Source organism: Mytilus edulis, chromosome 3, assembly GCF_963676685.1.
Source record: "Mytilus edulis chromosome 3, xbMytEdul2.2, whole genome shotgun sequence".
Lineage (NCBI taxonomy): Eukaryota > Metazoa > Mollusca > Bivalvia > Mytilida > Mytilidae > Mytilus > Mytilus edulis.
Window position 1 is genome coordinate 46,600,117 of NC_092346.1, and position 27,554 is coordinate 46,627,670.

At 31.8% G+C, this 27,554-nt stretch overlaps 2 protein-coding genes and 1 long non-coding RNA gene across 5 annotated transcripts in view; 1 reads left to right on the forward strand and 2 right to left on the reverse strand.

Annotated features, from left to right (window-relative positions):
- LOC139516643 (uncharacterized) overlaps positions 1-20,886 on the reverse strand; it is a 681,292-nt gene extending 660,406 nt beyond the window's left edge. Inside the window, exon 1 of the long non-coding RNA XR_011662995.1 lies at positions 20,569-20,886. This is a non-coding gene — a long non-coding RNA (uncharacterized lncRNA). The remainder of the gene's footprint in view (positions 1-20,568) is intronic.
- Positions 126-12,097, reverse strand: LOC139516640 (serine/threonine-protein kinase Nek4-like). Its single transcript, XM_071306851.1, has 9 exons — positions 11,839-12,097; positions 10,380-10,432; positions 9,890-9,962; positions 9,424-9,577; positions 5,253-5,390; positions 4,006-4,420; positions 3,503-3,658; positions 1,364-2,213; positions 126-979 (listed from the first exon to the last, which is right to left on the reverse strand). Exons 1-9 carry the CDS (start codon positions 12,095-12,097, stop codon positions 681-683), a joined length of 2,397 nt encoding a protein of 798 aa, XP_071162952.1. The 3' UTR covers positions 126-680.
- LOC139516641 (uncharacterized) lies at positions 11,342-27,554 on the forward strand. 3 transcript variants are annotated; one of them, XM_071306854.1, is made up of 9 exons: positions 11,342-11,424; positions 15,257-15,370; positions 16,806-16,964; positions 17,457-17,647; positions 18,524-18,623; positions 18,779-18,879; positions 19,485-19,651; positions 25,012-25,152; positions 25,820-27,554. In XM_071306854.1, the coding sequence occupies exons 2-9, from the start codon at positions 15,266-15,268 to the stop codon at positions 25,924-25,926; spliced, it is 1,071 nt and encodes a 356-aa protein (XP_071162955.1). In that variant the 5' UTR covers positions 11,342-11,424; positions 15,257-15,265; the 3' UTR covers positions 25,927-27,554. The 3 variants fall into 3 exon arrangements, with proteins under 3 accessions (XP_071162955.1, XP_071162954.1, XP_071162953.1); XM_071306853.1 differs by lacking the exon at positions 11,342-11,424 and adding an exon at positions 12,131-12,244; XM_071306852.1 differs by lacking the exon at positions 11,342-11,424 and adding an exon at positions 12,333-12,525.

Below are 27,554 nucleotides of genomic sequence, written 5' to 3' on the forward strand. Positions count from 1 at the left end.
CAACAAATATTTAACTCTCTAATATAAGGCCCAATCCGTACACAAATACTGACACAAAAAACAACCCAATGTAATTAATATGTCCCATGTCTGTTAATACTAAAACATACAAACAAAACATTCACATATTCAACAATTTTTTAATAATTTCCAAATTCAATTCTACAAACTGTATAAATATAACTACAATAAAGATAAACAATAAATAAGTATCTTTGATAGCAAATGTAAATTTCAGATCACAGGAAAATATTTTGCCAATAGGGGCAAAATATGATAAATATATATATCTATTTACTCTAAATACATGACTGATATCAAAAATATATTTGTAAGAAAAACAAAGTTAAATACGTAAAGTTTGTATTGCACAATAATACCATATGAAAATTTCAGACATTAATTTGGAATATTAAGGCCCTTATTTGACCCCAAATATAGGGCAAATATAGAAGTCAGCATTAGCAACATTACACTTTTCATACTGCAACAGGATAAATCAATTGAGCATTATCAGGAATAATTTTAATGCCCAATTCTTGCAAACATTTTTGATTTTCTGCAATTGAACAATTTTTCTATCTTACCAGGTGAATTGGTTTGGTAGGTGTAAACATACAAACCATTCCCTTCAAAAATGATTACAAAATCCTTAATAATGAAACATTCAATACAACACATTACTGAGATCCTTCCAATTGTAAATACTGAAAAACAAGAGGTAGGCATATGACATCTGTCTCAGACAACATTGAATGAAATGTGTCATAATTATCATTGTTGTATAAACATTCTCGACAAACTTCCAAAATTTCGTCTAATTTTTCTTCTCCGAAAATGTCCCCAAGTCTCTTGAACACTTTGTTTTTTGCTGTATTGGGTGACTGTAAATAGTCCTGCAGGGACATGTATAATGCTTTGTTGATATACTTAGACATCTCTTTATCAGCAGACGACGATGTGTCTTTAGCATTGGCAGCTGAAAAGACATCATAAAGCAACTCTATAACATTCAGAGAAAATACACAAATATTAATATACTAGATTATAAAATCACAAAATAAACAAATACCCCCAAAATTGCATGCGCAATGTCAGAGACAGATTATTTCTTATCAACGCATATTCATTGACTCAAATTGTTCTAGTGTTTGCAAATTGTGCAGTTCTAATTCAAAATGTAAATAAATAGCAATTTAAACACCTCATAATGTAGTACATGACAGTTTAGTTTCTTTTATTTAAATATGCTGAATTTTAATTAACTAACATTTAAAATTCATCATAAATATTTTAACAATTTTCTGTTTTCTGTTGGTTAATATGCTAGGCACTACCTTAAGAACAATATTTTTATCCTCACCAGAAATTGAATTATCAAGGGATCCAGAAGGTGGTTTATTCACTAAAAATGTTTCTGATTCTGATTTTTTCTTTTTATTTAAGGATGATGAACTGTCTCCCACATTTAAGCTTTCTTTTTCATTCCTGATGGCATCATAGGAGCATGACCTTCGTATAGTCTTTGGATCTTCTGCGGCAGGGTTAGGTACGACTAAACAACCTTCTGACCCAGAAACTCTACGATAATTTTTATCCACTGTAGGCCTTCTCTGAAGTTTAGCAGCTGTTTTAGGACGATTATCAAAACTAGATCTTTGTTTATTCTCAACAGATTTTCTTCGGTCATTCCCTCTACATGCCTTTGGACCATTTTCAATTGAAGCTCTTTTGCCACTTTCAATTGAAGACCTTCTACTATTTTCAACAGACTCTCTTCTTCCTTTCTCCAGGGACACTCTTCTGTTTTCCTTCGAAAACTTCAAATTACTTTCAATTGAAGCTCTCCTGCTATTCTCCACTGAATGCCTTCTACCATTGTCTACCGATTCTCTTCTTCCTTTCTCCAGAGACATTCTTTTTAAATTACTTTCGATCGAAGCTCTACGATTATTTCCACCAGACATCCTTCGGCCATTTTCCAATGGACCTCGGCAACCACTTTCAACAGATGCTCTTTTAGCTACATTGACTACAGTTTGCTGACTTTCCTCCAAAGAGGCCAACACCAAGCTAGCATCACTGAATACTTCATCATCAATGCTTTCATCGACAGTAGTATTTTCTTGTTCTTTATTGCTATCAGAAGGATGTGATGACTGTCTACTTTCTCTTTCTATATTTCTGTATAAAACTGATCGTACACATTCTTCCTGAAAGGTGAAAAGCAACTGATAAATCATCTTATGAGAGAACAGCATCCCAATGTCCCCAACTTTGCACATATTTTATATTCCTAAGGGCACAACTCTTTTAAAAAATTTCGGTTATCTACCATTACAGAACTTGTTTGAGATATTGCTGATATTAACCTTTAGTATCAAGTTTCATAAACATCTGGCAAGAAGTGTACATGTGAGAGAAATAACCAGGCCATTTTCCATTAATTTAATATTTCCAAGGGGCATTACCCTTTTAAAACAAGGATGCCTCACTTGCACTATCATTTTCTATGTTCAGTGGACCGTGAAATTGGGGTCAAAACTATAGTTTTAAAATTAGAAAGATCATATCATAGTGAAAATGTGTACTAAGTTTGAAGTTGATTGGACTTTCACTTAATCAAAAACTTACCTCGAACAAAAACTTTAACATGAAGTGGGACAGACAGAAAAACATAATGCCCCGAAGTGGGGCACACAAGTTGATTGTCCACCATTATAAAACTCTTTGGAGATATTTGGAGTATAAGTTTTATAAAAATCTATCAAGACGTATTCCTGTGAGAGCAATAATAAGGTTGTTTTCCATAAATCAAATATTTCCAAGGGGGATATATATAACTGTTTTAAAAGTTGATAGTCAATCATTATTAAACTTATCAGAGATATTGCTGATATATACCTATAGTTTAAGTTTTATAAAAATCTGGCAAGAAATGTGCCTGTGAGAGTGCTAACAAGACCAGAAGGACACACAGAGGGTATTTCCATGCAGGCCCTTGCATGGCGTTTGTAAGAATTTCAATAAAAACAAGAATGTGTCCCAAGTACATGGATGCCCCACTCGCACAATCATTTTCTATGTTCAGTGGACTGTGAAATTGGGGTAAAAACTCTAATTTGGCATTAAAATTAGAAAGATCATATCATAGGGCACATGTGTACTAAGTTTCAAGTTGATTGGACTTCAACTTCATCAAAAACTACCTTGACCAAAAACTTTAACCTGAAGTGGGACGAACGGACGGACGAACAGACCCACAGACCAGAAAACATAATGCCCCTCTACTATCGTAGGTGGGGCATACAAATCTGTGATCAATCATATCTTTTGTGTGCCTATGTCTATTACATAAGTAATTAAATTATTTATTTATGTGCATTTTTGAAACATTTTCTGAAAATTTGATGGTTTTTAATTAAAATTTAACGATTTGAATGTTGATGGCATGCTTCATGCTTCTTTTTTGTGAAGCCTGTATATTTTTTGTTTTTATTACCTTAAACTGTTTGCATTTGTCTTGTTCATCTGTTGAAACAGAAGATCTTTGCTGAGAGACAATTCTTTTAATCCTTGGAGTAGCCAATGAAAATCGACGGAATTTAGGATATTTCACTTGATAGGTCTTATTACCAATAAGCCGCCTAGGATCTATCTACAACAGAAAATATCTTTTTATCTATACTATAGTTGCTTGAATCAAATACATTGTATAACTTTTTAGAGCAGCTGCTTGGCTATGATAGTTGTGTTCTTTATATGTGACGTCATCAGACAAGGTCACCCTTTTTCATGAAGTCACAATGGGAAATTCAGAAGAAATCAAGAAAATTTTACATCATAACTAGATTTTAATCAATTATTTGTAGAGAACAAATATTTCACTTGTGAGGAGAAATATTTTTTCTCAAAACGATCAATAAATGTGAAAATAGCACATGGGTTAAAGAAGAGATATTTTTTATCAGATTCAGTGTTCAATCATAATTGTAAGGTATTTACATTTTCTTTATCAGACATCCAGTCAATGCTATTCTTTTTGGGGCTTGGACATTCTGCTCGAATACTTGGCCGTCTGGTAAACTTCTCCTGAACCTGTATGCTACGTAAAGGATCGCTTTGCTTTCTAATGGCCTGGTCCTGATTGTCTAAGTTCATTGACTTCTTGACACTCTTTTCTTCTTTTTTCATGGGTTTAAAATTGTCTGAACCTGATCTTCTCCTGATTGTTTTATTCTCAGAATTACTGGAAAACCGTCTCACGGCCAGTGTTGGAATTTTTCTTTTGATTGGTTGATATCTTTGTACAAATGTCTTCAAAGGTGAAAAATTCAAAGCTTCATTTGCCGAAAGCCTTTTATCTGGGTCTTTGTCAAGTAATCTGGTACACAGGTATCTTATGGTGGTACCAAAGTGACTGAAATAGAAAGTAAAGTTACTGTCACTGTGATATCATACAATTCTCAGATGAGGTAACTTTCATTGATATTTTTGTCCTCAGTGAGACCAATTAATTATCAATACAAATAGTTGCTAATCACATGATTATCTTTTAAACTTTAGTAAAATCCTAATTGATGTCTTAATTATTTCTTGTCTTTCCTGGATTGGCTTATATTAACATCATATTTCATCAACCATTAGAGACAAAAATCATACTGCTTTAATAGTTAAAATTTAATATTAAAATAATCACAAGTCAGACATTTTCTGACTTTTAATACATGTTGATGTTATAATCAGACAAAATCATTCAGTAACTGACTCATCATCAACAGATTTTAAGGTACATGTAGTATGTATGTATTCCACAAGAATGCAAACTGGCATGTATAATTTTTTTGTGTTTTTTCAACAACAAAAAATTATCTTAAATTTTTACCAATTAAATATGGGAGATAACCCAGATAATTTAATTTCACAATCTATTAATTAATTAATTTATCGTCACCAAGTTTAAAAGAATGGTCACATCATTTGTTTATATTTCTTTTCAATAAATTAACAAATTTATATATTCTTTTCATTTTTCTTAATAGTACTTAAATGTCTTTCTGGTCACATAATACTTCTTCTGCTCTTTAATCATTAAAACAAAACTCCATGTATCAGAATTTTTTTCTGCTTGCAAATAATCTCAGATACATGATTTTACTTGTTTGAAAAAAGCACTATGTTAATGACAAAAACAAAAGTTCAATTTCATACTATTATCACTGAATCTCCTTTATATATAATATGTACTGTACCTTGGTAAAGGATCAAACTGGCCTGTCATTATCTTCATCACCAAAGAATCAAAATCCTTTGCATTGAAAGGTACATGAAGGGTACACATCTCATAAAGGACACATCCAAGGGCCCACATATCACTTTTGTGGTTATATCTGATATCGTTAAAGTCCTAAATCAACAGTGTCAACCAATTTCATTTTGATTTTTTATTTACAGTACGCCCAGAGAGTATGTAATCGCGAACTCTAAACACCGATTTCCGAGTGTAGCGGTGTGACACCGCGAATCACGGATTATACTCCCAATTTCCTCCAAAGATTCTCTCCCAACACCACGTGGCTGTTAATTGGTTTATTGCCCATCGGATGATCTGAAAATTAATGACGCGTGACAACATCATCGGATTAGCCAGATTTATTACCTTTGTACATTTAATCGATTTAATTACGTTATTTAAATGTCCTTTCATTGTCAGATAAAAGTGTGACATTTCTATTTAAAATAAGATTATTATTCTTGTATGTATATGCCCATGCCATTGTCATATGACATACAGTGTACAGACGTATAAAAATACGAATAAAACACTTATTTTGTATTTTCATTATAGTCCGATCAGGTCATAATTTTTGTTTTTTTCAACAAAGACGATTTTACCACAATTAGAACCTTTTATGACCTACTCAGTGAGCAATATTCGGTTCATTAATAGTTCAATATTATAAAATTAATATCAACTGGCTTAAAACAAAATGATGATTTACGGTAATTTGTCCAATCTAAATTAAACCCAAGAGTTAATTTATCGGATCAACAAGTGAACTCTGTTACTTTCAATTTATTTTGAAATGTAAAATATTATGTTTCACTACCTCGGTAGAATAAAATTTCCGACTTGAAATATTTGAATTTTAAAAAGAAACTGTAAAGTGACAAATAGTTTTGTATGCAATGTGGCAGCCCTATATTCATAAATACTGAGAAGACACAACACAATAATCACAACCTTATTTAATTATATGGAGAAAAGAAATCATGTGTTTTTAATCTGTTATTGATCTTTAATTATTTAAAATAAAATTGGATTGGCGCAATCCGTAGTTTACTGCTCGTTAAAACTCCTCGCCGAAATATAAAAAGAAGTAGTTCAACAATTTATACAATAGAATATTAAAATGAAATTATATAGTGTTCTACAAGAAAGAAATATGTAAAAAAAAAAATAGGTCGGATTTTAACGATCGACAAATTTTCACAGAGGTCTCTACCAACGCCCATCATGAACATGCATCCTGTTTTCATATACCATTAATATATAGTGTTGACTATAGACATATAAATAATGTCCGGTTTTATGTCCTCTGTTGACTGAGAAACGTAAAAATAAAAGGCTGATGTTGGTTTATTCAGAAAAGGAATATAATTTAGAATCCGGTTAATCAATTGTAAAAGGACCTTCTAGAGCCTCAATCTTAACGCACACAAATTTATGTCAATCATTACAAAGCAAGTTTAAACCTTGAATGAATTTTCCCACGGTTATCCAGAAAGGTCACCTGAGTTAACTGTTACATGATACTAATTCCCGCCAAATAAAAATCTCGTGGACAAAATTGATGTCACTATTTTTAGCATTCAATATTGTGAGCGAAGTCAAGTTCAAGTTCAACCACGCACTGTTGATCACTGAGTTGCGTATCGTCTTCCCACGGCAATTTATTGGTTTAGAAATATTTAAAGATTACTGTTCTAAATACAACACAAAAGTTTACATTCATTGTGCGTAAATGAATATTATGCAACGACGATTTGATGCAGCTATAGAAGTATTCCTGTTGTAGCCGAAATGTATTATTTATCCTAAAGTAATGCTAACAAATTGTGAAGAGAAAATGCCGTAGACTTATTAAGCATAGCGAATTGTGAATAGTATTTTCTTTTTTTCTTGCATATACAAGTTTAAAGACACGTAATTTTCTTTTTTTCTCACATTTTATAACTTCAGCGTTAATTTCCGTCTATTTTCACAAGTTATATAAATTACCGATAAAAAGAACAAGAGATCATAATCAAGTATAGATTTTTTTTTATAAAACTTTACTGCAATTGAAAGCATTAACAACAATCTTTTGCTTTTTAAAACTTTTATTTTGTAATCGTAAAATGGAAATGGAAATGGAAACTTATTAGCATAACAGATAGTGAATAATATTTTCTGTTTTACTTGTATAAAAAACTTTGAGACGTGTAATTTTTCTTTAAACTGTCCTAATTTATTCAACATTAGTCTCCGTTTATTGTTACACAATTATATCTCTTTTAGTAAATTAAATATTTATTTACTGATAAAAAACGGAAGTCAAAATCAAATATAGTTTTTTTTCAACTTGATTTAAATGTACAGTGTAATTGAAAGAATTAACAACAACGTTTTGACTTTTATTTTAATCTTTCATTTGTTTTAAGCAATCAGATATAACCTGATAATCAATAGACAGGAAATACAATTGTTTAATTACAGTAGAAATCTCGCATACCTTGACTGTCGAGTGCCGGCATAGATCAGAAGGATTAGGGCAATTAATTACCTGGTGTGACACCGCGTCACTCCAGACTGGGAGAGATATCGCTAATACAATAAACAAAAGGTAATGGATTTACGCGGAAGTCGGAGGGAATACTCCCAAATTTCTCCGACAATTTAGGGAGTGATGTCGGAGTTTCCTGGTGTCACACCAGCAAAAAACTCGGTGTTTGGAGTTTGGGATGGCTTTCGCGAAAATTGAACTGTATAAACAGGCAAATTTTGATTATTTTATACAGCATACTTTCTAGTGTATCTTTAAACTGTATTTAACTTAAAATTAAATATCACCAGATTATGACATTGAATTTACAGTGCACTGTTTTCACTCCATTTTATTTCAACTTTAAGTGTACTAATATATGAGTTGATTCACCCATTTCAGTAGAATGAAATTTTTGCAGTATGAAGAATTTGTTTTACCTACTTTTTTAAATTTGTATATTCATGTATTTAAATGTTTTAAAGATTTCAAAACCAACATGGCACCAACATATTGCAATGAATTCAGAAATAACAAGTGAAACTGCGAGCTACTGCTCACTGATAATACCCCCGCCGCAAGTGGATAATATTAATAGTGTAAAAATATGCAAGTGTTCGGTAAACAGGAAGTTGTCGAGTGATGAATCTGAAAACGCATCACACGGTATAGCTGACTTATAAAAATCCTGAAACCAAATTTCAGAAATCCTTGTATTGTATTTCCTGAGAAAAATGTGACGAAAATTTTTAACTTGGTTATCATGTGTAAAATCATACAAGTGTTCGGTAAACAGGAAGTAGTCGAGTGATGAATCTGAAAACGCATCACACGGTATAGCTGACTTATATAAATCCTGAAACCAAATTTCAGAAATCCTTGTATTGTAGTTCCTGAGATAAATGTGACGAAAATTTTCAACTTGGCTATCATGTGTAAAATCATAAAAGTGTTCGGTAAACAGGAAGTTGTCGATTGATGAATCTGAAAACGCATCACACGGTATAGCTGACTTATATAAATCCTGAAACCAAATTTCAGAAATCCTTGTATTGTAGTTCCTGAGAAAAATGTGACGAAAATTTTCAACTTGGCTATCATGTGTAAAATCAGACAAGTGTTCGGTAAACAGGAAGTTGTCAAGTGATGAATCTGAAAACGCATCACACGGTATGGCTGACATATATAAATGTTGATACCAAATTACAGAAAGGGTGGATGTGTAGTTCCTGAGAAAAATGTGACGAAAGTTTCATGGGACGGACTGACTGACAGACGGACTGACGGACGGACGGACGGACTGACAGACAGAGGTAAAACAGTATACCCCCCCTTTTTTAAAGCGGGGGTATAAAAAGCGGGGGTATAAAAATTTGTCATGAATGCCTTAACTACTGTTCAGAATAAAACTATTTGTTGCAGAAATGTTAATATTGCATTGGTATCAAACTTTGATGTGCCAACTTTGGCTTCTGTGTATGTTTTAATGGAAAAGTTTGAAAATTTTATATTTTTGTGACCAGTTACAACATTAATGTCATGAATGTAAAGTCTGTTTACTTAACTTATTTATGATTGTACATGGAGGTATTTCAAATTTTAATTTAGTTAAGGATACGGCTTTTTCTGGCATATTTCTGGACTCAGGTAAAAAGGTGTTCCAATAGCTGTCATAGCACAATCTGCACTGTCTCTTAAAACTCTTGCTATTCCAAAATCTCCAATCTTTACCACATTCTGTGATGTAAGAAATATATTCTGTGTCTTCAAGTCTGAAATATTAAAGATATCAATATTTATTTTTTATCTTAATAATAGGTAAACAAAATTATCTAGGCTAAGCTAAAACTAATTCAACATTGGCAAGTCTAGGGGTATTTTTTTTTTTTTTGATGTTTCAGTGTTGAGGGTGTTGGAATCCAAACTTTTCAAAATGGATGGATCTGCTTCTTTTCAATGCTGTTTATATCAGGTTTACTGAACATCTTTTGTTATTTATAACAATATGATTCTTTGTCAAACCAAGGATTTGTATACTAATCCTTGGTCAAACAATACTTAATTTTTGTTATCCTTTTAAATACCTCTATGTAGAATATTCTGTGAATGTATATACTTCAATGCAAAGCAGATCTGTACAAACCAATCAAGAATTGCCTGAAAAGAAAAAATATTCAATTTTTCTAATTTTACATTTAATAGAAAAAATGATGACTAATTATATAATCGCCACCAAAAAGTTTATCATGTATCTCAAACTGAGGGTCATGACCTTATTTAACATGTTACGATTACATGAGAGAGATTGAAAATTATGAATGAACATCAACATGTTTTACAAGTAAATTATAAATACACTTACAGATGTTTGTGTCGAAAAACATGTAAATTTATGATGTAAGCTTAAAAAAGAATTATACTGAAAAATTTACATAGAAATCAAAAGCTGTCTAACTAACAGTTCTCAATTTGTTCTCCCTCTATTTCCTTTGCTGAACATGCTGAAAGACCAAAGGTTAAAAATTGTTATGTTTACAGCTCAGAAATGCATACTTTACATGGTAAATTGCTTACCTCCTTACCAAAATGTATCCCTTTCTGGTTAACAATTCTTTTGTGCAGATCTCCTGCAAATAAAAAATAATACATTTGTGATTTTTTTTAATTAACTTTTTTAACTTTAGAAATCATATATCTCTACAAACATGATGAAAATGACAATAAAATACTACAAACTAATGCACAATCAGGAGAACCAACAAACTCTGACAAAATATGTATATTTGTCAAATTTTTTGATTTTTCTTGTTTACATCAATCTTTAGATATATATATGCTAGAAATGGAGAAGTATGAGCGCACCAAAATGCTTGAAAACATGTTTAACCCGCCACATGTTTGGCCACTGTCCCTGGCAAGTCAGGAGCCTCTGGCCTTTGTTAGACTTGTATGTTATGTATGTTTTTTTTTCCATTTCAGCTCATTTATCATGTTTATATGTTTTGGAGTTAAGTTAGTCCAAAAAATTATGCATCTTAAAAGGCAATTTCTTTTTTTGCTTTAAATGCAGCATGGCAAATCTATTTTTCATTTCTTGTGCTTGTACTGCATTTAATTATAAATTAAATCAGGACTAAATTATAAGTCAGTCGGCAGATTTTTTTTTATAAAGAGGATCGAAAGATACCAGAGGGACAGTCAGTCAAACTCATAGATCTAAATAAACTGACAACACCATGCATGGCTAAAAAAGAAAAAGACAAACAGACAAATAATAGAACACAATACACAACATAGAAAACTAAAATTTAAGAAACACAAACCCCACCAAAAAATTTGGGTGATCTCAGGTGCTCTGCAAGGGTAAGCAGATCCTGCTCCACATGTGGCACCCATCCTGTTGCTCATGTAAATAGTCTAATTCAGTGAGTCTGCAGATTTTTTTTTAAATTATGTGTTCCAAGGATATTAATTGCTATAAAATTTACTATTAATATATATTTTTTTCCATATCAGATGCAACTAGGGGACATTAAACATGTTAAAAGGTGACCACCAGGTATTCTTGTTCATGACTAGGACTGCATGATATCCAAGAACAGCAGAGTAATAACTTCTAGTACTTTTTTCATTGATATTTCTGATTTTTATTTTCTGTGCAATGTTTTTGCGATTTTTGTTTCACATAATTCTATGTTCAGACCTTACACATTTATAGGTGACTTAAAAGGTAGTTACTGAGTGGACAGTATTAAATGCAATTCAGGTGTTTAACACCTCCTGCAGGAAGGAAAAAAATGCCCATCTAAATCCAAAGACGTTTTTTTTTCTTTCTGAAACACAAAATGCATTTAACTTTAATCTGGGAACATATATAACGTTAATGTTAATATATATGTTTCTGCTTTAATATATCTAGTGCCAGTAGTGGATGCCAGGCCTTAAAATTGTACCCAGAGCAGTTTTTGAGGTGAAAATACGGCCATATTTGTCTATTTGTTATGACGATCCTTAATAGCTAGTCAAATTATACCTCCATCTGCATATTCCATTACTATTTTCAGAGACCCTTCATCAACAAAGGCATCAAGATACTTTATAATGTTTGTGTTTTTACATCTTGCTAGAACCGATACCTCCGTCAGAGCTTGATCGAGTTCACCTTCAGACATTTTTAGAATTTTTACTACTTTAATCACACATTTTGAATTATCTTTTTTGTTTCTTGCAAGCCAGGCTTGGCCAAAAGTTCCGCTGCCTATCAAATTTAGCAATTCAAAGTTTCCCGCCATCTTGTCACCAGTTTGCTGCACTTTTCGTTTTCAGTATTATTTAACTTGATTTGTAAGGGTGTTGGAAACTTTGTGGCATGACACCTTCACTCAAACAGTTTGCTCAGAGCTTAAACAACAGCCACTAAGTCTCAACTTCAAACACAGGTGATGATTGCTCATTTTTTCTCTCTCAGAACTTTTAAGTAAATTGTCAAAGAAAAGACCCGAGGCCAAACAAATAGAGGTATCCCGAAAAAACTATTCAAGGGAGACAAATCATTTTATTTAGGACATATCAGATAATGCAGCATTTGCAAAAATGATGTTTACCTCATAAAACAACATAAACTGTACATGCAATTGACACCATGGCATCAGTTTTGACACCATTTTCACCACCAAACTGGTGTAACAGACTGTCACACATTCCTAAATATTTTGTGAGGGTAAGCATCTAAGAGGGGGGATAGGAGGGGTACTGATCCCGAAATCCCGGACTTAAAAAAACGAAATCCCGAGGTCCCGAATTTAAATAAAGTAAATCCCGACGTCCCGAAATTAGAAAAAAAGGATTCCCGGATCCCGAAAGGGTCAATCCCGAAATCCCGAACTTAAAAACACCCGATCCCGGAGTCCCGAAATTAGAAAAAAAGGATTCCCGGATCCCGAAAGGGTCAATCCCGAAATCCCGAACTTAAAAACACCCGATCCCGGAGTCCCGATAAAGGTCCTATCCCCCATCATCTAAATGTAGATCTTTGTGTGAATACAGTCTACAGATAAACAAGATAACAAATACAGATCAAGGTTTGAGGAGAGACTCTTGCTGGTTCAGGAATTATACTAGTCCAAATAATTATAACGCTTGATGTTCATTAAAACCAAAGTTTTTAAGGAAATGCATCGAACTCAAAAGTTGTCTATTAATTGCTGCACACTTGATTTTTTTTTTATCAATGACAATATAAGTTTTTGTTTCAAACTAAAATAGCTTAATTTCTGCACTCACTCATTATCTTATAGCCTCAGCGGACACAATTACAAACGATTTTTGAAATGTGATTAATATTTTATTTATCATGTTTATAATGTAGACTATTTCTATTCATGTGAGGATACATTAGTAAGATTTGCGTGACCTTGTTTTACGGGTCAAGTTAGTCACATATGGACCCAATTTAGAACAGCAATATTTAATATATCTTGCAGAAGAAATCAATGACAACAGTCTAGATTGATAAAACATACATTTTTCTTAATTTCAAACTCGTTTCCAGTCTGAGGAAAATAAGATGCACAAGTTTGTATTTTACTTCAATTACTTCAGAAGTGGTTGAAGACGAAATGTCTGCCATGTTAAAGGAAAGATTTCGTATTTGTATTGGTTTTATGTAAGTTTTAAGGAGCACTGCATTCAAGTTTTTTCATTTCAGTGGTGATTCTTTCAATCATCTATGATTTTTTTTTATATAGGTCAACATTTCTTTCGGAGTTCTCTGGACATTTCAATAAAGTTAACATATTTTCCTTTCACCATAAATAGTGTCACAAGAGTCTAAAAAACGTCAAGTGTGGGTTTATTTTGGCAAGATAACAGGCATCACACATATGAACAGAATCGGAGATATTTTTCTTTCTATATATAATAACAAAAGAAGGCAATATGCACTTACCTTTATGTGTTATTTTATATAATTTCCAGGGGAGTTTGTCATTCTTACAATAATTTTAGAACGCTTTTGTCAACATCATCAACATTCACCAAGTGCACTTAAATAATATCATGAAAACAAGGGAATTTTAATAGGGTTTTACTATAGAAACATTTATTGATAGTCATAAACAAATATGAGTTCAGAGGGAAAACATTTGAGATCGTTCGTAATTGTGTCCAGTCGTAATTACTTCCGATGGGGCTATCAAAATATAAGAGTAAGGGAATAGCTTACTTACAACAAACAACTATGAAGATCTTAAAAGGGGCATATATATTATTAAGCTCCAATCTCAGTCACAATATTAACAAAATATTACATGTATTAGACAATGTTAGATTTGTCTTATTAATTTGACAGCTAATGCTCAAAGGTATACGTATGGTCAGTTACATTAACTAAAATTACACTGATTGTAATCAAAAATCCTTTTTTGGCTCACCTTTCCTAAGGATCTGTGAGCTTAGCCATCACTTGGCGTCGTCTGTCGTCGTCGTCTTAGTCCGTCTGGTGCAAACTATTTCAAACATCTTCTCCTCTGAAACTAGAGAACCAATTCCAACCAAACTTAAGCTGAATGATCCTTAGGGTATCTAGAATAAAGTTTGTGTTTTATTTTCTGTTTCGTCCAAAAACATGGCCGCCATGGCTAAAAATAGAACACAGGGGTAAAATGCAGTTTTTGGCTTATATCTAAAAAAAAAAAGCAGTTATAGCAAATCGACAGGGGATTAAAGTGTTCATAAGGTAGTGTTCTATCAGCCTTGAAATTTTCAGATGAATCTGATAACCCATTGTTGGGTTGCTGCCACTAAATTGGTAATTTTAAGGAAATTTTGCAGTTTTTGGTTATTATCTTGAATAGTATTACGGTGTCCATTGTTAATATGCACATAGACCAAGGTGAGCGACACAGGCTCTTGAGAGCCTCTAGTTGGTTATTATCTTGAATATTATTGTAGATAAAGATAAACTGTAAACAGCAAAAATGTTCAGCAAAGTAAGATCTACAAATAAGTTAGTATGACCAAAATTGTCAATTGACTCCTTAAAGAGTTATTGCCCTTTAAGGACAATTTTACACAATTTGTTTATCATGTAAGCATCTTCAAGTCAACTGCGCATGCAAGCAGTTAATCACCTTTTGAAAACCTAACAAACTTCAAAATCTCACACCAAACACCTTTTTCTTTTGCTTTTGAAGAAAGTATGACTAAAAACTGCATTTTCAAACACTTATTAATATACATTAAACCAAAAAAACAAACTACGATGAAATTGGACACTTAAACTCTTCAACGAAAGATAAATACCAAAAAATCTAGGTGAGCGATTCAGGCTCTTGAGAGCCTCTTGTTTTTTTCTCCGTCCAGATGATGTTGCCAGATTTAATTAATGGTTAAAAACCTAGAATTTTCATGATTTTGTTGAAAACACTCACAAAATTTCAAATCTTTTTCAGCTTGGTAATATGAATACACCAATCCATGAGTGGAGACTTCCAAATGTACCCAGTGGTTTTAAAGTTTACATCAAGAGAGATGATATGACTGGGTCAACATTGTCAGGTAATAAGGTGTGTTGATATGACTGGGTCAACATTGTCAGGTAATAAGGTGTGTTGATATTGACTGGGTCAACATTGTCAGGTAATAAGGTGTGATGATATGACTGGGTCAACATTGTCAGGTAATAAGGTGTGTTGATATTGACTGGGTCAACATTGTCAGGTAATAAGGTGTGTTGATATTGATAGAGTCAACATTGTCAGGTAATAAGGTGTGTTGATATGACTGTGTGAACATTGTCAGGTAATAAGGTGTGTTGATATGACTGGGTCAACATTGTCAGGTAATAAGGTGTGTTGATATTGACTGGGTCAACATTGTCAGGTAATAAGGTGTGTTGATATGACTGGGTCAACATTGTCAGGTAATAAGGTGTGTTGATATTGACTGGGTCAACATTGTCAGGTAATAAGGTGTGTTGATATTGACTCGGTCAACATTGTCAGGTAATAAGGTGTGTTGATATGACTGTGTGAACATTGTCAGGTAATAAGGTGTGTTGATATGACTGGGTCAACATTGTCAGGTAATAAGGTGTGTTGATATTGACTGGGTCAACATTGTCAGGTAATAAGGTGTGTTGATATGACTGGGTCAACATTGTCAGGTAATAAGGTGTGTTGATATTGACTGGGTCAACATTCATATGACATTGTCAGGTAATAAGGTGTGTTGATATTGACTGGGTCAACATTGTCAGGTAATAAGGTGTGTTGATATTGACTGGGTCAACATTGTCAGGTAATAAGGTGTGTTGATATGACTGGGTCAACATTGTCAGGTAATAAGGTGTGTTGATATTCATTTGTTACCTTTAACAATGTTTAAGCTCATCTGAACATTGAATTTTTGTCATATTTTGATATGAAGAAAGGATATGTCTGCCAATATGGTCATGGTGTTATGATATTCAATTAGACAACATTCAACTTAAGACAAAAGTGTGTGGATGGAAACAACTATAATTTGCTATACTGTTTACATAATAAGAAGAAGAATTTATGACAGATGGCAACAACTGACAACCACCGACTTCTGGCTATTATTGACTTTAGACAGACATATAAAGAATGATGTAAACATGATTGAAAGTGCTAATTTCTCCTCCAAAATAGGACAATGTCATGAATGCTGTAACAGTATAACATTACCAACTTAAAAACCAGTTGAAAATTAAGACTGAATCATCAGACATGTCAGATAGTTATGGTAATAAGTATGATTAGCTCAAATGAATATGACAATATTTTTATGTATTTTACCAGTGGTATTTTAAATCAAACAAAAAGGAATTTAATCAATCTCTTAAAATAAAAACTAGTTGACAAAGATGAAAAGAAATCAGCTAAAATAAAACTCGTTGAAAAAAGGATTCAATATATATAAACATAAAATGTTTAGAGTCAGTCCAGTGGTACTGAATTATCAGTGGCTTCTTTTCAGGTCAGAAAACTTGAGTTTTTATTTGCTGATGCCATTGACAAAGGCTGTAAGAATGTCATCACTTGTGGTAGTATTCAGTCTAATTTTGCCAGGTCTACAGCAGTAGCTGCAGCACAGCTTGGGTTGAAGTGTCATCTTTTGTTAAGAAGTCCAGAAGTGGTAAGGATATTGTATTTATAACTTTATTAATAGAACAAAGCGAGACTGCTGATTAATAATGCCTAGAAAGAGGTATTGTCCTGTGTTTCTCAGTATTTTATATACTTATTTTCATTATTATTTTTGTGATATTCTTTACAAAAGTGGTTTAGGTTGAATAAAGATTAATAAGAATGATGAATGTAACTTCATGTTGCCTATCAATATTTAGTTAAATAGATTTATGTGATTATCAAAAATGATATTTGACCTCAAACTAAAAAGCCCCTCCAAAACAAAGAAAAACTACAAAAAAAGTTGTAAATGAAAACAAAACAAGAAAACAAATGAAAAAAGAAAGTGGAACATCACATCTGTACTTACAATTGTTCAAATAAAATAAAAAGAGTGATTTGTAAAAATCAGCATTGTTTCATATCATCTGCCAACTATGTTTGTATGCTCTTCCAGGAAAAGAACTAAATTTATGTTGTAAATTTATTTCTTTGACAGCCTTATACAATGGAATCAATAGAAAGTAAAACAGGTAAACTTGAATACAAAGATTGCAGTGCCAATGTAACATTTGAAGGAAATGTTTTATTGGACAAAATGAGTGGTGCTAGTATGTATTTAATACCAAAGACAAGCAAATATGTGATAGACATAAAACCAAGGATGGAAAAACTAGCAGATCACATCAAGTAAGTATGTAACGTATGAGCTTTTTCATAACAAATTCCCTCCATAACCAACATACACACTGAAAGGTTTATGCATTTTATTTTTGGAATAACCCTTTCACAGACGATAGCGGATATGTTCCTTATGTCGTAACTACAATACCCTTCCCTTTTCAGGAATGTGACCTACTGAATTTGACTACTTACCAGATTTGTAATTACATTGTCCTAAATGTTCTGCATGGTTTTGTTATTAACATTAAGTCAATTGGCATTTGGAAATATTATCAATCTAACTCAAAGATTCAACTTGCAGTGTTAAAAAAAAGCTAACTGTTATGCAAATCTTAAAAATGTGTTTCATGAAAGGATTCCAGTACTATATATACTTGTCCCAAAGATTTTAAGGTTTTAAATCATTTAGCTGAATAAGGTGCTTTATTCAAGTTAATCCATAAGTTTGGTGGACATATTCCAATGACACTTAGTTTGACACTTTTACTGGACTAAATGGTTGTTATACAATGTACTTTTCTTCATGTTCTTAATCAAACTTACCTTTGAACTACAAAACTGACAGATGTAGTGAAAATCCAGTTAAAAGTTCTTTTCTTTAAAGTTTTTTGTCAGAAAAATCTGAAACCTAAGTTACCTTGGAAATTAGTACCGGTACATGTACTCTGTATATTATATGTAAATGTTTTTGTGTTGTGTTAATACTATTTGATTCTTAGTACAGAAAGTCATCTTTGGTTTTTAACTTAACAAACATTGGTATGAAAAGTTTATTTTTATATACTGATATATATGTATATATCAAACAGAAAAATAACAGAGCTATTACTGTTGACATTATGTTTGGAGTTATCTCCCATTGACAGTTATTTTATTTTATAGGAATGAAACAGGAGAAGATTCTTACTTGGTACCGATTGGTGGATCAAATGTTGTAGGATTATATGGATATCTTACAGCATTCCAAGAAATGATCTCTCAGGTATTAACATTTCTAATATATCATATATGTTATATATTTCTGTCAGAATTTCGTTAGTTTAGTTTAAACATATTTTATTGTTTAAAAATGACAAATGGATTAGACGTCAAATGAACAAGAATACCTTTTTATTGATACCGTTGATAATTATTTAGGGACTTTTAGAAGACTTTGATGATATTGTGTTTGCCTGTGGAAGTGGTGGAACAGCAGCAGGACTTTCTATAGCTAACTATCTAAACCAATCAAAACTCAGGTAATGGTATAGATTACTGATTTAACCATTAAATTTTAACTAAGATGATATGATAAATATTTAATATATATATATTTAGACTCCGGAAAAGCCAGAGAACTACAAAAATAAAAAAGAAGATGTGGTATGATTGCCAATGAGACAACTGTTCACAAGAGACCAAAATGACACAGACATTAACAACTATAGGTCCCCGTACAGCCTTCAACAATGAGCAAAGCCCATACCGCATGCATGTAATTCCAGGTTAAAATATCTGAATGCGGGAGATTCTATACTCCTGCACAAGAGTGGACGAGCAAGCAGGAGATTTTACAGCAACAAAAAGTAATGTTTATTGTGCAAGACAGTTTGACCTGTAGATGGATAAACTTATTTTCATTCAACAGGCTGTATAAGAAGCCTGTTAGAAGAGGAAATATAAATTCATGTACATACAAAAAGTTAAAAGTGAAATGTACAATGTGAAAATATGGGGAGTTGTCTTGTATGCAGGCAATCATACCATATTTCCTATTTAACATATATTTTAGAATATTAGAATTATTTTTTTATCAATTATTTACACATTTATCTTTAGTTAATAAAACTTATTTTGAATACAGAATACATGCAATAACAGTTTCTGATAACAAACAATCATTTATTGATCACATCAACGACACATTAAAAGAAGTAGGACTTGGTGATTCAGTTTGTGCTAACGACATAATAGATATTGTTGATGGTTACAAAGGACTTGGATATGGTTTATCTACTCCTGAAGAACAAGGTTTGTTAATAAAATAAAAATATATACTGAGGGACATATTTTCAGTTTGTAGTTATATATTAAGTGTCAAATGCCTTTATTCCTAAATAGAATAGAAATATGAAAACCAGTTACTTGCTTTTACACTGATTGTCATTTTACTTATATTAGGCCAGGGTTTTTAATTTGTTGGTTTACAGATTTTCCCATGAAAAAGTCGGGTCGGTCTGTCGGGAAATTTAAAAAAAAAAAATCTTTTAAAGTCATATCGTAGCTGGGCTTCTAAAATGTTGTATATTACAAATTTTTCAATAAAAAAATATCTCACAAACAGGCTTTGAAAATTTTGGCAAAATTCATGCTTCCAAAATGTTGTATGTGAACTTGAACATTTTTGTAAATAGCAATGAAATAAGAACTTAAACTATTTTCACAGAAATAAAGAAATGTACAATTATTTTTTTCCCAAAGCCATTCTACAACGATTTTCAAGTTTTCATACAACATTTTGGAAGTAAACTTTACAAACAACTGACATTGGCAATTTTGTAATATGTCTGATTTCACACACTTTGATTGGTCTAACTGTATGCTATTTTGTTATACCAAAGATTTCCTCCGGCTGAGACCATTGGTGTCAAAAAGTATTTTTAGCCAAAAAAGTCATATGCGACATTTTAGAAGCCCAGCGACGATATGAAACCTCAAATTAAAGAAAAATGATGCATATGTTTTTTTTATAACAAAATGGATAGTTTTCATTCTTAAACTTGTGTACATTTACTTTTTTCTGAAGAAATTCTCTAATTTGTCCACATTAAGGAGAAGTTTACTATTTTTTAATTGCTTGCTTCCAGGAAGCAATTTGCAGACAGATTTTCCGTATGCAAAGTGACTTTAGTGTGACCCTTCTCGTAAAAATCCTGTGATGGCAATACGCATGGATCTGTCACTGCAATAAACTATTAATAGATTGTACATGTTAAACACATGCTCAATATCCATGCTTCTTTGTTGATTGTTGACTATAAGGTGACAATCGGTAAACTTCGGCTTCAAACATGACAAGTAATGAGCAGCCATATTTTCCCATCATCACAAACAGAGAGAAAAAAAATTGCTGATTATAAGATACATTTGCTTAATAAATGATAAAATCGTGCACAGAAGACTAAGTTATAGATAAATACATGCATTGGATCAAGAATTGGATAAACATTATTATTCACCAGTCACTCGTTTCATATGACTTAAAGACAGAAAATATGCAAAAAAAAAAATATTTCAACTTTCTATAAACAATATGTTTGGTATGCTATTTTGAAATCATTTCTTAAAATTTACTTCTATGAAATATTATTGCTCAGCTGTCATAAACATCGCATGACATCGTCTAATAATTTCCTAAAAGGGGGGTTGTGTCCATGGATAAAGACGAAACTAAATCTTCATTTCACAAACAAGAAGAAGAAACAGATATGGTACCTCTTTCTTAATTTCAGTAAACTTGGTGAATAATGATCTTCAAGCAAGAAAACTGATATAAAGAAAAAAATGCAAACACGTGATACGAAAATAAGTTTCAACATTCGTGTCAAAAACGTAATAGACTCATCCACTGGAAAAACGGGAATATCAGGTTCATCAGTTGTCATGCATTTCCTGTTTTTTATATATGTATCAAATTGGACGATTTTTTTTTTATAAAAAAAGCTGAAATTAGATTGACATTAACAGATAAAAAAAAAGGTACTAACAACTTGTTTATAGTGGTTTTAAAAAGATGAAGATCTGTCTTGAAATTTTACACTGAAGTCAACTCTATTTAAACACATTGCTAATGATTGTGTCAAAACATATTTGAGTCTTCATCTTCATTAAGTTCTTTTATTTGTTTGTATCAATTTTCATTATATGAGCAACATATGGTGGGTTCTTGAATTTGTGGTGTTAAGTTTTCTGAGAACAAAAAATCAGAAATAGAAAATTAACACTTCATCATCGCATATCATCAATCATCGAGTGTCTGACTTTAATTCATCAAAAATAATTTTTCATGATAAAAAAAAGTCGTACAATTTTGTTTTTTTAAAGTAAAATATGTAAATTCTTGTTGCATATCTAGTTTAGAAAGCCATCCATGAAAACTGGAAAAATAGACCCCCTCCCCCCAAAACAAAGAGAATAATCTAGTGCTAAAATATGATGAATATAAAAAAAATGGACACAAAATATATAGAATAGAGAATAATGGACATGAAATAGATTTTTTTTTTTAAATTACTTAAAATTTTAAAGAATACAGAAATGAAGGATCATCATCCAGACCCTCACTGTAACTGCAACCTGTCAATGGTTTGTCCCCCAAAAAAATCAAGTGAAAAATTTGAAATCATGTAAATAATCATATGTTGTTTAAAGAATTTACATTATGATTTGTGGGACATTGCAAATTAAGGTGTTCATTTTCATTTACTTGTTCATCTTTCATTACTGACAACTTTCAATCAAATTTTTAATTCAATTATTGCTTTAGGAAATTATCTCATTCATCTATGCTTACACCTTGTCTCAACTGGAGGAAATTGCAAAGTGAACAGTTTAAATATTGCACACTTGTAATCAGAAGTGATGACACTAATTTTAAAAATTGAGTTTGAAAAATCAGTGGCTAAATGAGGTGCAGGACATTTTAGCAAAGGAGTAGGTCCAGTAAGTACCAATTTTGGCCTCAAATTTCAGGTTCATCTGACAAAAGATTTCGACCACTTTTTAAACACTTAAGTGTCTATTACATTTGAATCAATTAGTTTATGTAAAAGATTTTAACTGATTTAGTCTTTAAAAATGATCCGATTCAAGCTCAAATGTGAAAAATCTACCAAATATGCCGAAAAATGTCAATTTTCAGATCGTTTTTGTTAAAAACGAAAGTGGCCGCATCCGTGTTCATCCTCAACCTTTATATATGTTATGTATTATCATAAAATACAACTTACATTTTAATATTAAGGATGAACACGAATGCGGCCACTTTCGTTTTACACGAAAACTGTCCAAAATTTAACTAAAATGCTAGAATTGTGAAGATTTCAGTAATTCAGCATGACTTTATGGTGCTAGTACCCGATATATGTGCATTGTATTGTCAAAACACAGCTCATATTTATGTAGCAGAAGCATTCTACTGTCCAATGCATAACTAAAAGTTAACATTTTAACAATTTTGTAAAACTGCTATATTTTGGGGCCAAAAAGGGATCTTACTGGACCTACTCTTTTTTTAAAACTACTAAAGGCCTTTTTAGGGCCGACATTAGAGCGCATTTAGCAGTTTTAATTTGTTTACCTGTATTTTCGATAGACCATTTTAGCAAAAACTTACCTGGTTGAATAAATACTCGCCTCACTATAACGGGCGATATCTTTTTGCGCCAAAAAGTAACTCATTTGCGCCACAACTTAATTGCGCCAATACTTCTTTTGCGCCACCTTATTTTCAAAACTATAGGTATCATTTGCGCCAATAAAATAATCAACTTATTTCGCCAACTTTATTTATTTTTGTTTATATATAACCACTTAATGATTGACTGCCCGCCTCCTTTATACGGGCTATGCTCGAGGGGCTATGGACCGGCAGTTTACCGACTGGCGGGTTAAAGTCATTTTAACAACAAAACATATGCTGAATTAAAACTTTTACTCGTACCAGAGACATATGTAATGTATTATATGTCTCTGCTCGTACATATATAGTTTTAAAAAAAATATTCCCTTCTGCTTACTTATCCACTCATTAGTTGTTGATACTTTTCATGAGCAAGATGAAATCCACATGACTTAAAAACGACGTCTTGAAAGAGGTCTCTTACTGTTTTGTGCATTTTATCTTCAAAATCTAGATGAATGGGAGTATTATTCGAGGTCAGATTAATCTTCTTGCAACTTTCACCAAGTAAGGGAAACATTTTCTTGTAACACGCTTCTGATTTTGACGACAACAGACAACATACTAAGGGAATATAATGTCTATTCTTAAAGCCATGTATAGTATAAAGTTGTATGAATATGATCTAATTCTCCATTCAAAATAATTGTACACGATTCATCTGTGAATATACTAGCACAACACGACTTAACTGTACATCTTGACATATTGACTCGTGAAAAAATATTCTATTACTAAACAATTTTTTTGGTGAGTTTACTAAAATTTGATGAGTGTTCAGTTAAAACTTAAGTGGAAAGGTTAATTATAGTACAGGTATGATATAGGTAAAACATGTACAGCCTTTATGATATAGGTAAAAAATATTTACAGGTAAATGTGGCGCAATTTCATTTCATTTATTGGCGCAATTAATACCATCAAAATAAAAGAGAGTGGCGCAATTAATACCTTTTCAAAACTGCAATTGGCGCAAATTGATTCTGCCCACTATAACCATGAACAGTAATTTATTCAAAAGTTGTTTATATGTTCATCATGGAAAAACAAACAAGAGATGTGTCCAATTCACAGATTATCTGACCAAATACTATGTAACTGACGGTTCTATGTTCTTACTTGAGCTTTGGGAAAAAGTTCTGTGTAATTCAAATGAACAATTAATTGTCAAGAGTTGCTCCATGCCCATTATAATGAGCAAAAGTTGTCTCCAGAGCCAATTACGTACCTTCTCTATGACTTGAATTCCAGACAAGAACATTTGAATTAATCTTTTAGACTTTTAGTGCTGTATTTTAATGGACATGATATGTTTTATATTGTGCTGTCTTGATTCTATTAAAGTCTTATATTTATTATATGTCATTTATTAGAATGGGTTAAAAACATTTTGCTAAAATGGGCATTGACAATTTAATTTTTGCAAAAAGGGTTAAAAATCTGGTTCTTAAATGAGTTCTACTTTGACACTAAAACGTCTGATTTTTCCCCCTCATATGTCCAATCAATGCGCTAAAATGTTCTCCGCCAGATAAATGATCATCAAAGGTGTTAATTGGTCCATAAGCTTGTCACTTAAAGAAAACAATAACATTAAAAAAATGGTACAAATGTACTTTCAATTGTTAATTAATTCTTTTGAAATAAAATAGTAATAAAGCATAATACGATTTTTTTTTTGTATGAAAATTATGAAGATGGAAAATGAACACTTCATCATCTGACACATATCATTAATCATTGGATGTCTGACTTTCATTCATCAAAACTAATTTTTCAAGATAGACAAAAAGTCGTACAATTTAGGTTTTTTAAAGATTGAATATGCAAATTCATGTCTGAAGTTGTTTATTTAGTTCAGAAAGTCATTCACAAAAACAATGAAAATCAGTAGCCCAAGAATGAAATTTAATAGTAATTTTTTTTTTAGAATTTATACAGTCAGTGAGTAGAAGTACTGGTATTATATTAGATCCTTGTTACTCTGGCAAAGGAGCAAATGGGCTAGTGCAAGAACTTTCATCAAATCCAGAAAGGTTCCAAGGAAACAGAATTTTATTCATACATACAGGTAAATATATGAAACCAATTTCCACAAACAATAACAAACATCTAGAAATAACAGAGGACAACTTCCTGACTGGCTTATTTAAACTGAAACTTTTTTTAAATTAATAAAGTGAATCATTTCGTGATACAGGTATATAGTCTATACATTTATAAGGCTATATGATTTTAGCAGATCTTTAGTGTATGTGTTTGTACCTAAGATCTTCAGCCTCTTATTTAACCAATTTCACTTTGGCATATAGATAACTCTTTATAGATTTGTTCAGTCTTAAATACCTTTCTGGATTTACCTTCGGCTTCATCAGGAACATTCAATACTAGGGCTGTTAAGCTATGCAAAAAAGTTAGGAGCTGTTTGACCAAAAGGAACTTTTATTAAGATTAGCAAAAGCAACCTTTGGTAAATTTTTCTGCTGAGAGTTGGAACCTTAGTTTTCTAATAATCTATTTAGTTCTTCAGACTTTCATTTAATGCTGACATTGCTGAGTAAAATCAAATTTAGAGTGGTTTTCATTAAAAAAAAAGCTCTCGGTCCATAACACATAACGTTATGAAACTTCCTCACGTTATTGCTGTGAACTCAATTTGTATATACTAACAGGTATTCAAACTGACTTATGAAATAATGTCAATTTGATTATAAATTAAAACCAAAAGTTTTTTACAGGTGGAATTTTTGGTTTATTTGATGGAAAGATGGATTCCTATTTAAAGCAGAGAAAACATCCAGAACCTGTAGTATTATGGAAAGAACTGGATGACTTGTTGATATAGATTCATAAAAAAATTAGATACCGGTATTATAAAACAATTTGATTATGTGTTGATCACTGTGATAATTATTAATGATTGATTTTACATATAGATAAATATTTAATTTTCTGGATTTCTTTGGCCTTTGCAATGTCTTTATCAGATTTTTTGTGTAGAACTTTATGTCATTTCAAATGCCTGACATAAATGCATTATTATCGGACTTCTCTTGAACTGAATTTTAATGTGCGTATTGTTATGCGTTTACTTCACTACATTGGTTAGAGGTATAGGGGGAGGGTTGAGATCTCACAAACATGTTAAACCCCACCGCATTTTTGCGCCTGTCCCAAGTCAGGAGCCTCTGGCCTTTGTTAGTCTTGTATTATTTTAATTTTAGTTTCTTGTGTACAATTTGGAAATTAGTATGGCGTTCATTATCACTGGACTAGTATATATTTGTTTAGGGGCCAGCTGAAGGACGCCTCTGGGTGCGAGAATTTTTCGCTACATTGAAGACCTGTTGGTGACCCTCTGCTGTTCTTTTTAATTTGGTCGGGTTGTTGTCTCTTTGACACATTCCCCATTTCCATTCTCAATTTTATTATTTAAAAGTTTGATGAATGTACTGCCATAAACTAAGGTAAAGATGTTAGGTTAGATTGATTGATTGTTGTTAAACACCACTTTCAGCACTTCTGGCTATTTCATGGAGGTCAGTTTTATTGGTGGTTGAAGCTGGACAGAACCATCCTAATTAAATAAGATTAGAGTCAATAAATGTGTGTGGTATTCAACTTTTAAGAACACAACTCAGTGCATTAATTGTTATAGGGAATGCTGACTGATTGATGTATAATAAGTGAAAATGATTAAAACCAAAGAATTATTAATAAGAAAAGTATCCATGAATAAGGAGAAAAGTTTGAGATGACAAAGTTTAAAACGACAAATTTTGTTCCTTAATTTGACTGATATTTTGAGAATCCTGTAGAAAATACCACAATCTCTAAGTTTAAACTACATTTCAGGTTTGTCAAAGATTATTGTGGTCATTCTACAAATAAAATCTTGACTGATGATTGTCTTGTGTTGTGTCAGTGCAAATAGGCTACATTGAGATGAGAATTCATAATATTTTTTATGCAAATGATATAAGGATCATAGTCTATGAAACATATTTCATTCTTTATATGTACAACTATATGTCAAGATTGTTTTGAATAATTCTTTGTTACCAAAATTTGTACCAAATTTATGTTACTTCACAATTCTACATAAGTTTACTTTGTTTATTTTATTAGTTAAGAGTTCATTTGACTTTGCAAAGAATTTAATTTTAAGTCTATGTAATATTTACTGTTGTTTTTTTACAGCAGTTAAAATGAAATGTTCTTTCAAAGTCAAATAAACTCGTAAATTTTATTGACTGAGTATTGTTTTGCATATTTTACCTCTTAAAATAGGTTTCGCATAAATCTTTGAGATAACTGAATGTATAAGACGCAATAATATTAACTATGTAACCTTTGAAAATTAAGTGCAGAGATATAACGTCAGGGTACCCAAATTGCACCTATTTTGACAGTTTTTTAACCTACGTTTATTTATACTTCAGACAAAAGTTTTCATTATATGTTTATTTTGTA

Coding starts and splice junctions, on each gene's coding strand:
- LOC139516640 (XM_071306851.1), bottom strand. CDS start 12,097: ATGGCGGGAAACTTTGAATTGCTAAATTTGATAGGCAGCGGAACTTTT. Junction 10,433..11,838: donor AATGGAATATGCAGATGGAG/GTATAATTTGAC, acceptor TTTTATTTGCAG/GAGATCTGCACAAAAGAATT. Junction 2,214..3,502: donor ACAAATGCAAACAGTTTAAG/GTAATAAAAACA, acceptor TTCACCTTTCAG/GAAGAATGTGTACGATCAGT.
- LOC139516641 (XM_071306852.1), top strand. CDS start 12,448: ATGGCATCAGTTTTGACACCATTTTCACCACCAAACTGGTGTAACAGA. Junction 18,880..19,484: donor CTAAACCAATCAAAACTCAG/GTAATGGTATAG, acceptor TTTTGAATACAG/AATACATGCAATAACAGTTT. Junction 19,652..25,011: donor ATCTACTCCTGAAGAACAAG/GTTTGTTAATAA, acceptor TTTTTTTTTTAG/AATTTATACAGTCAGTGAGT.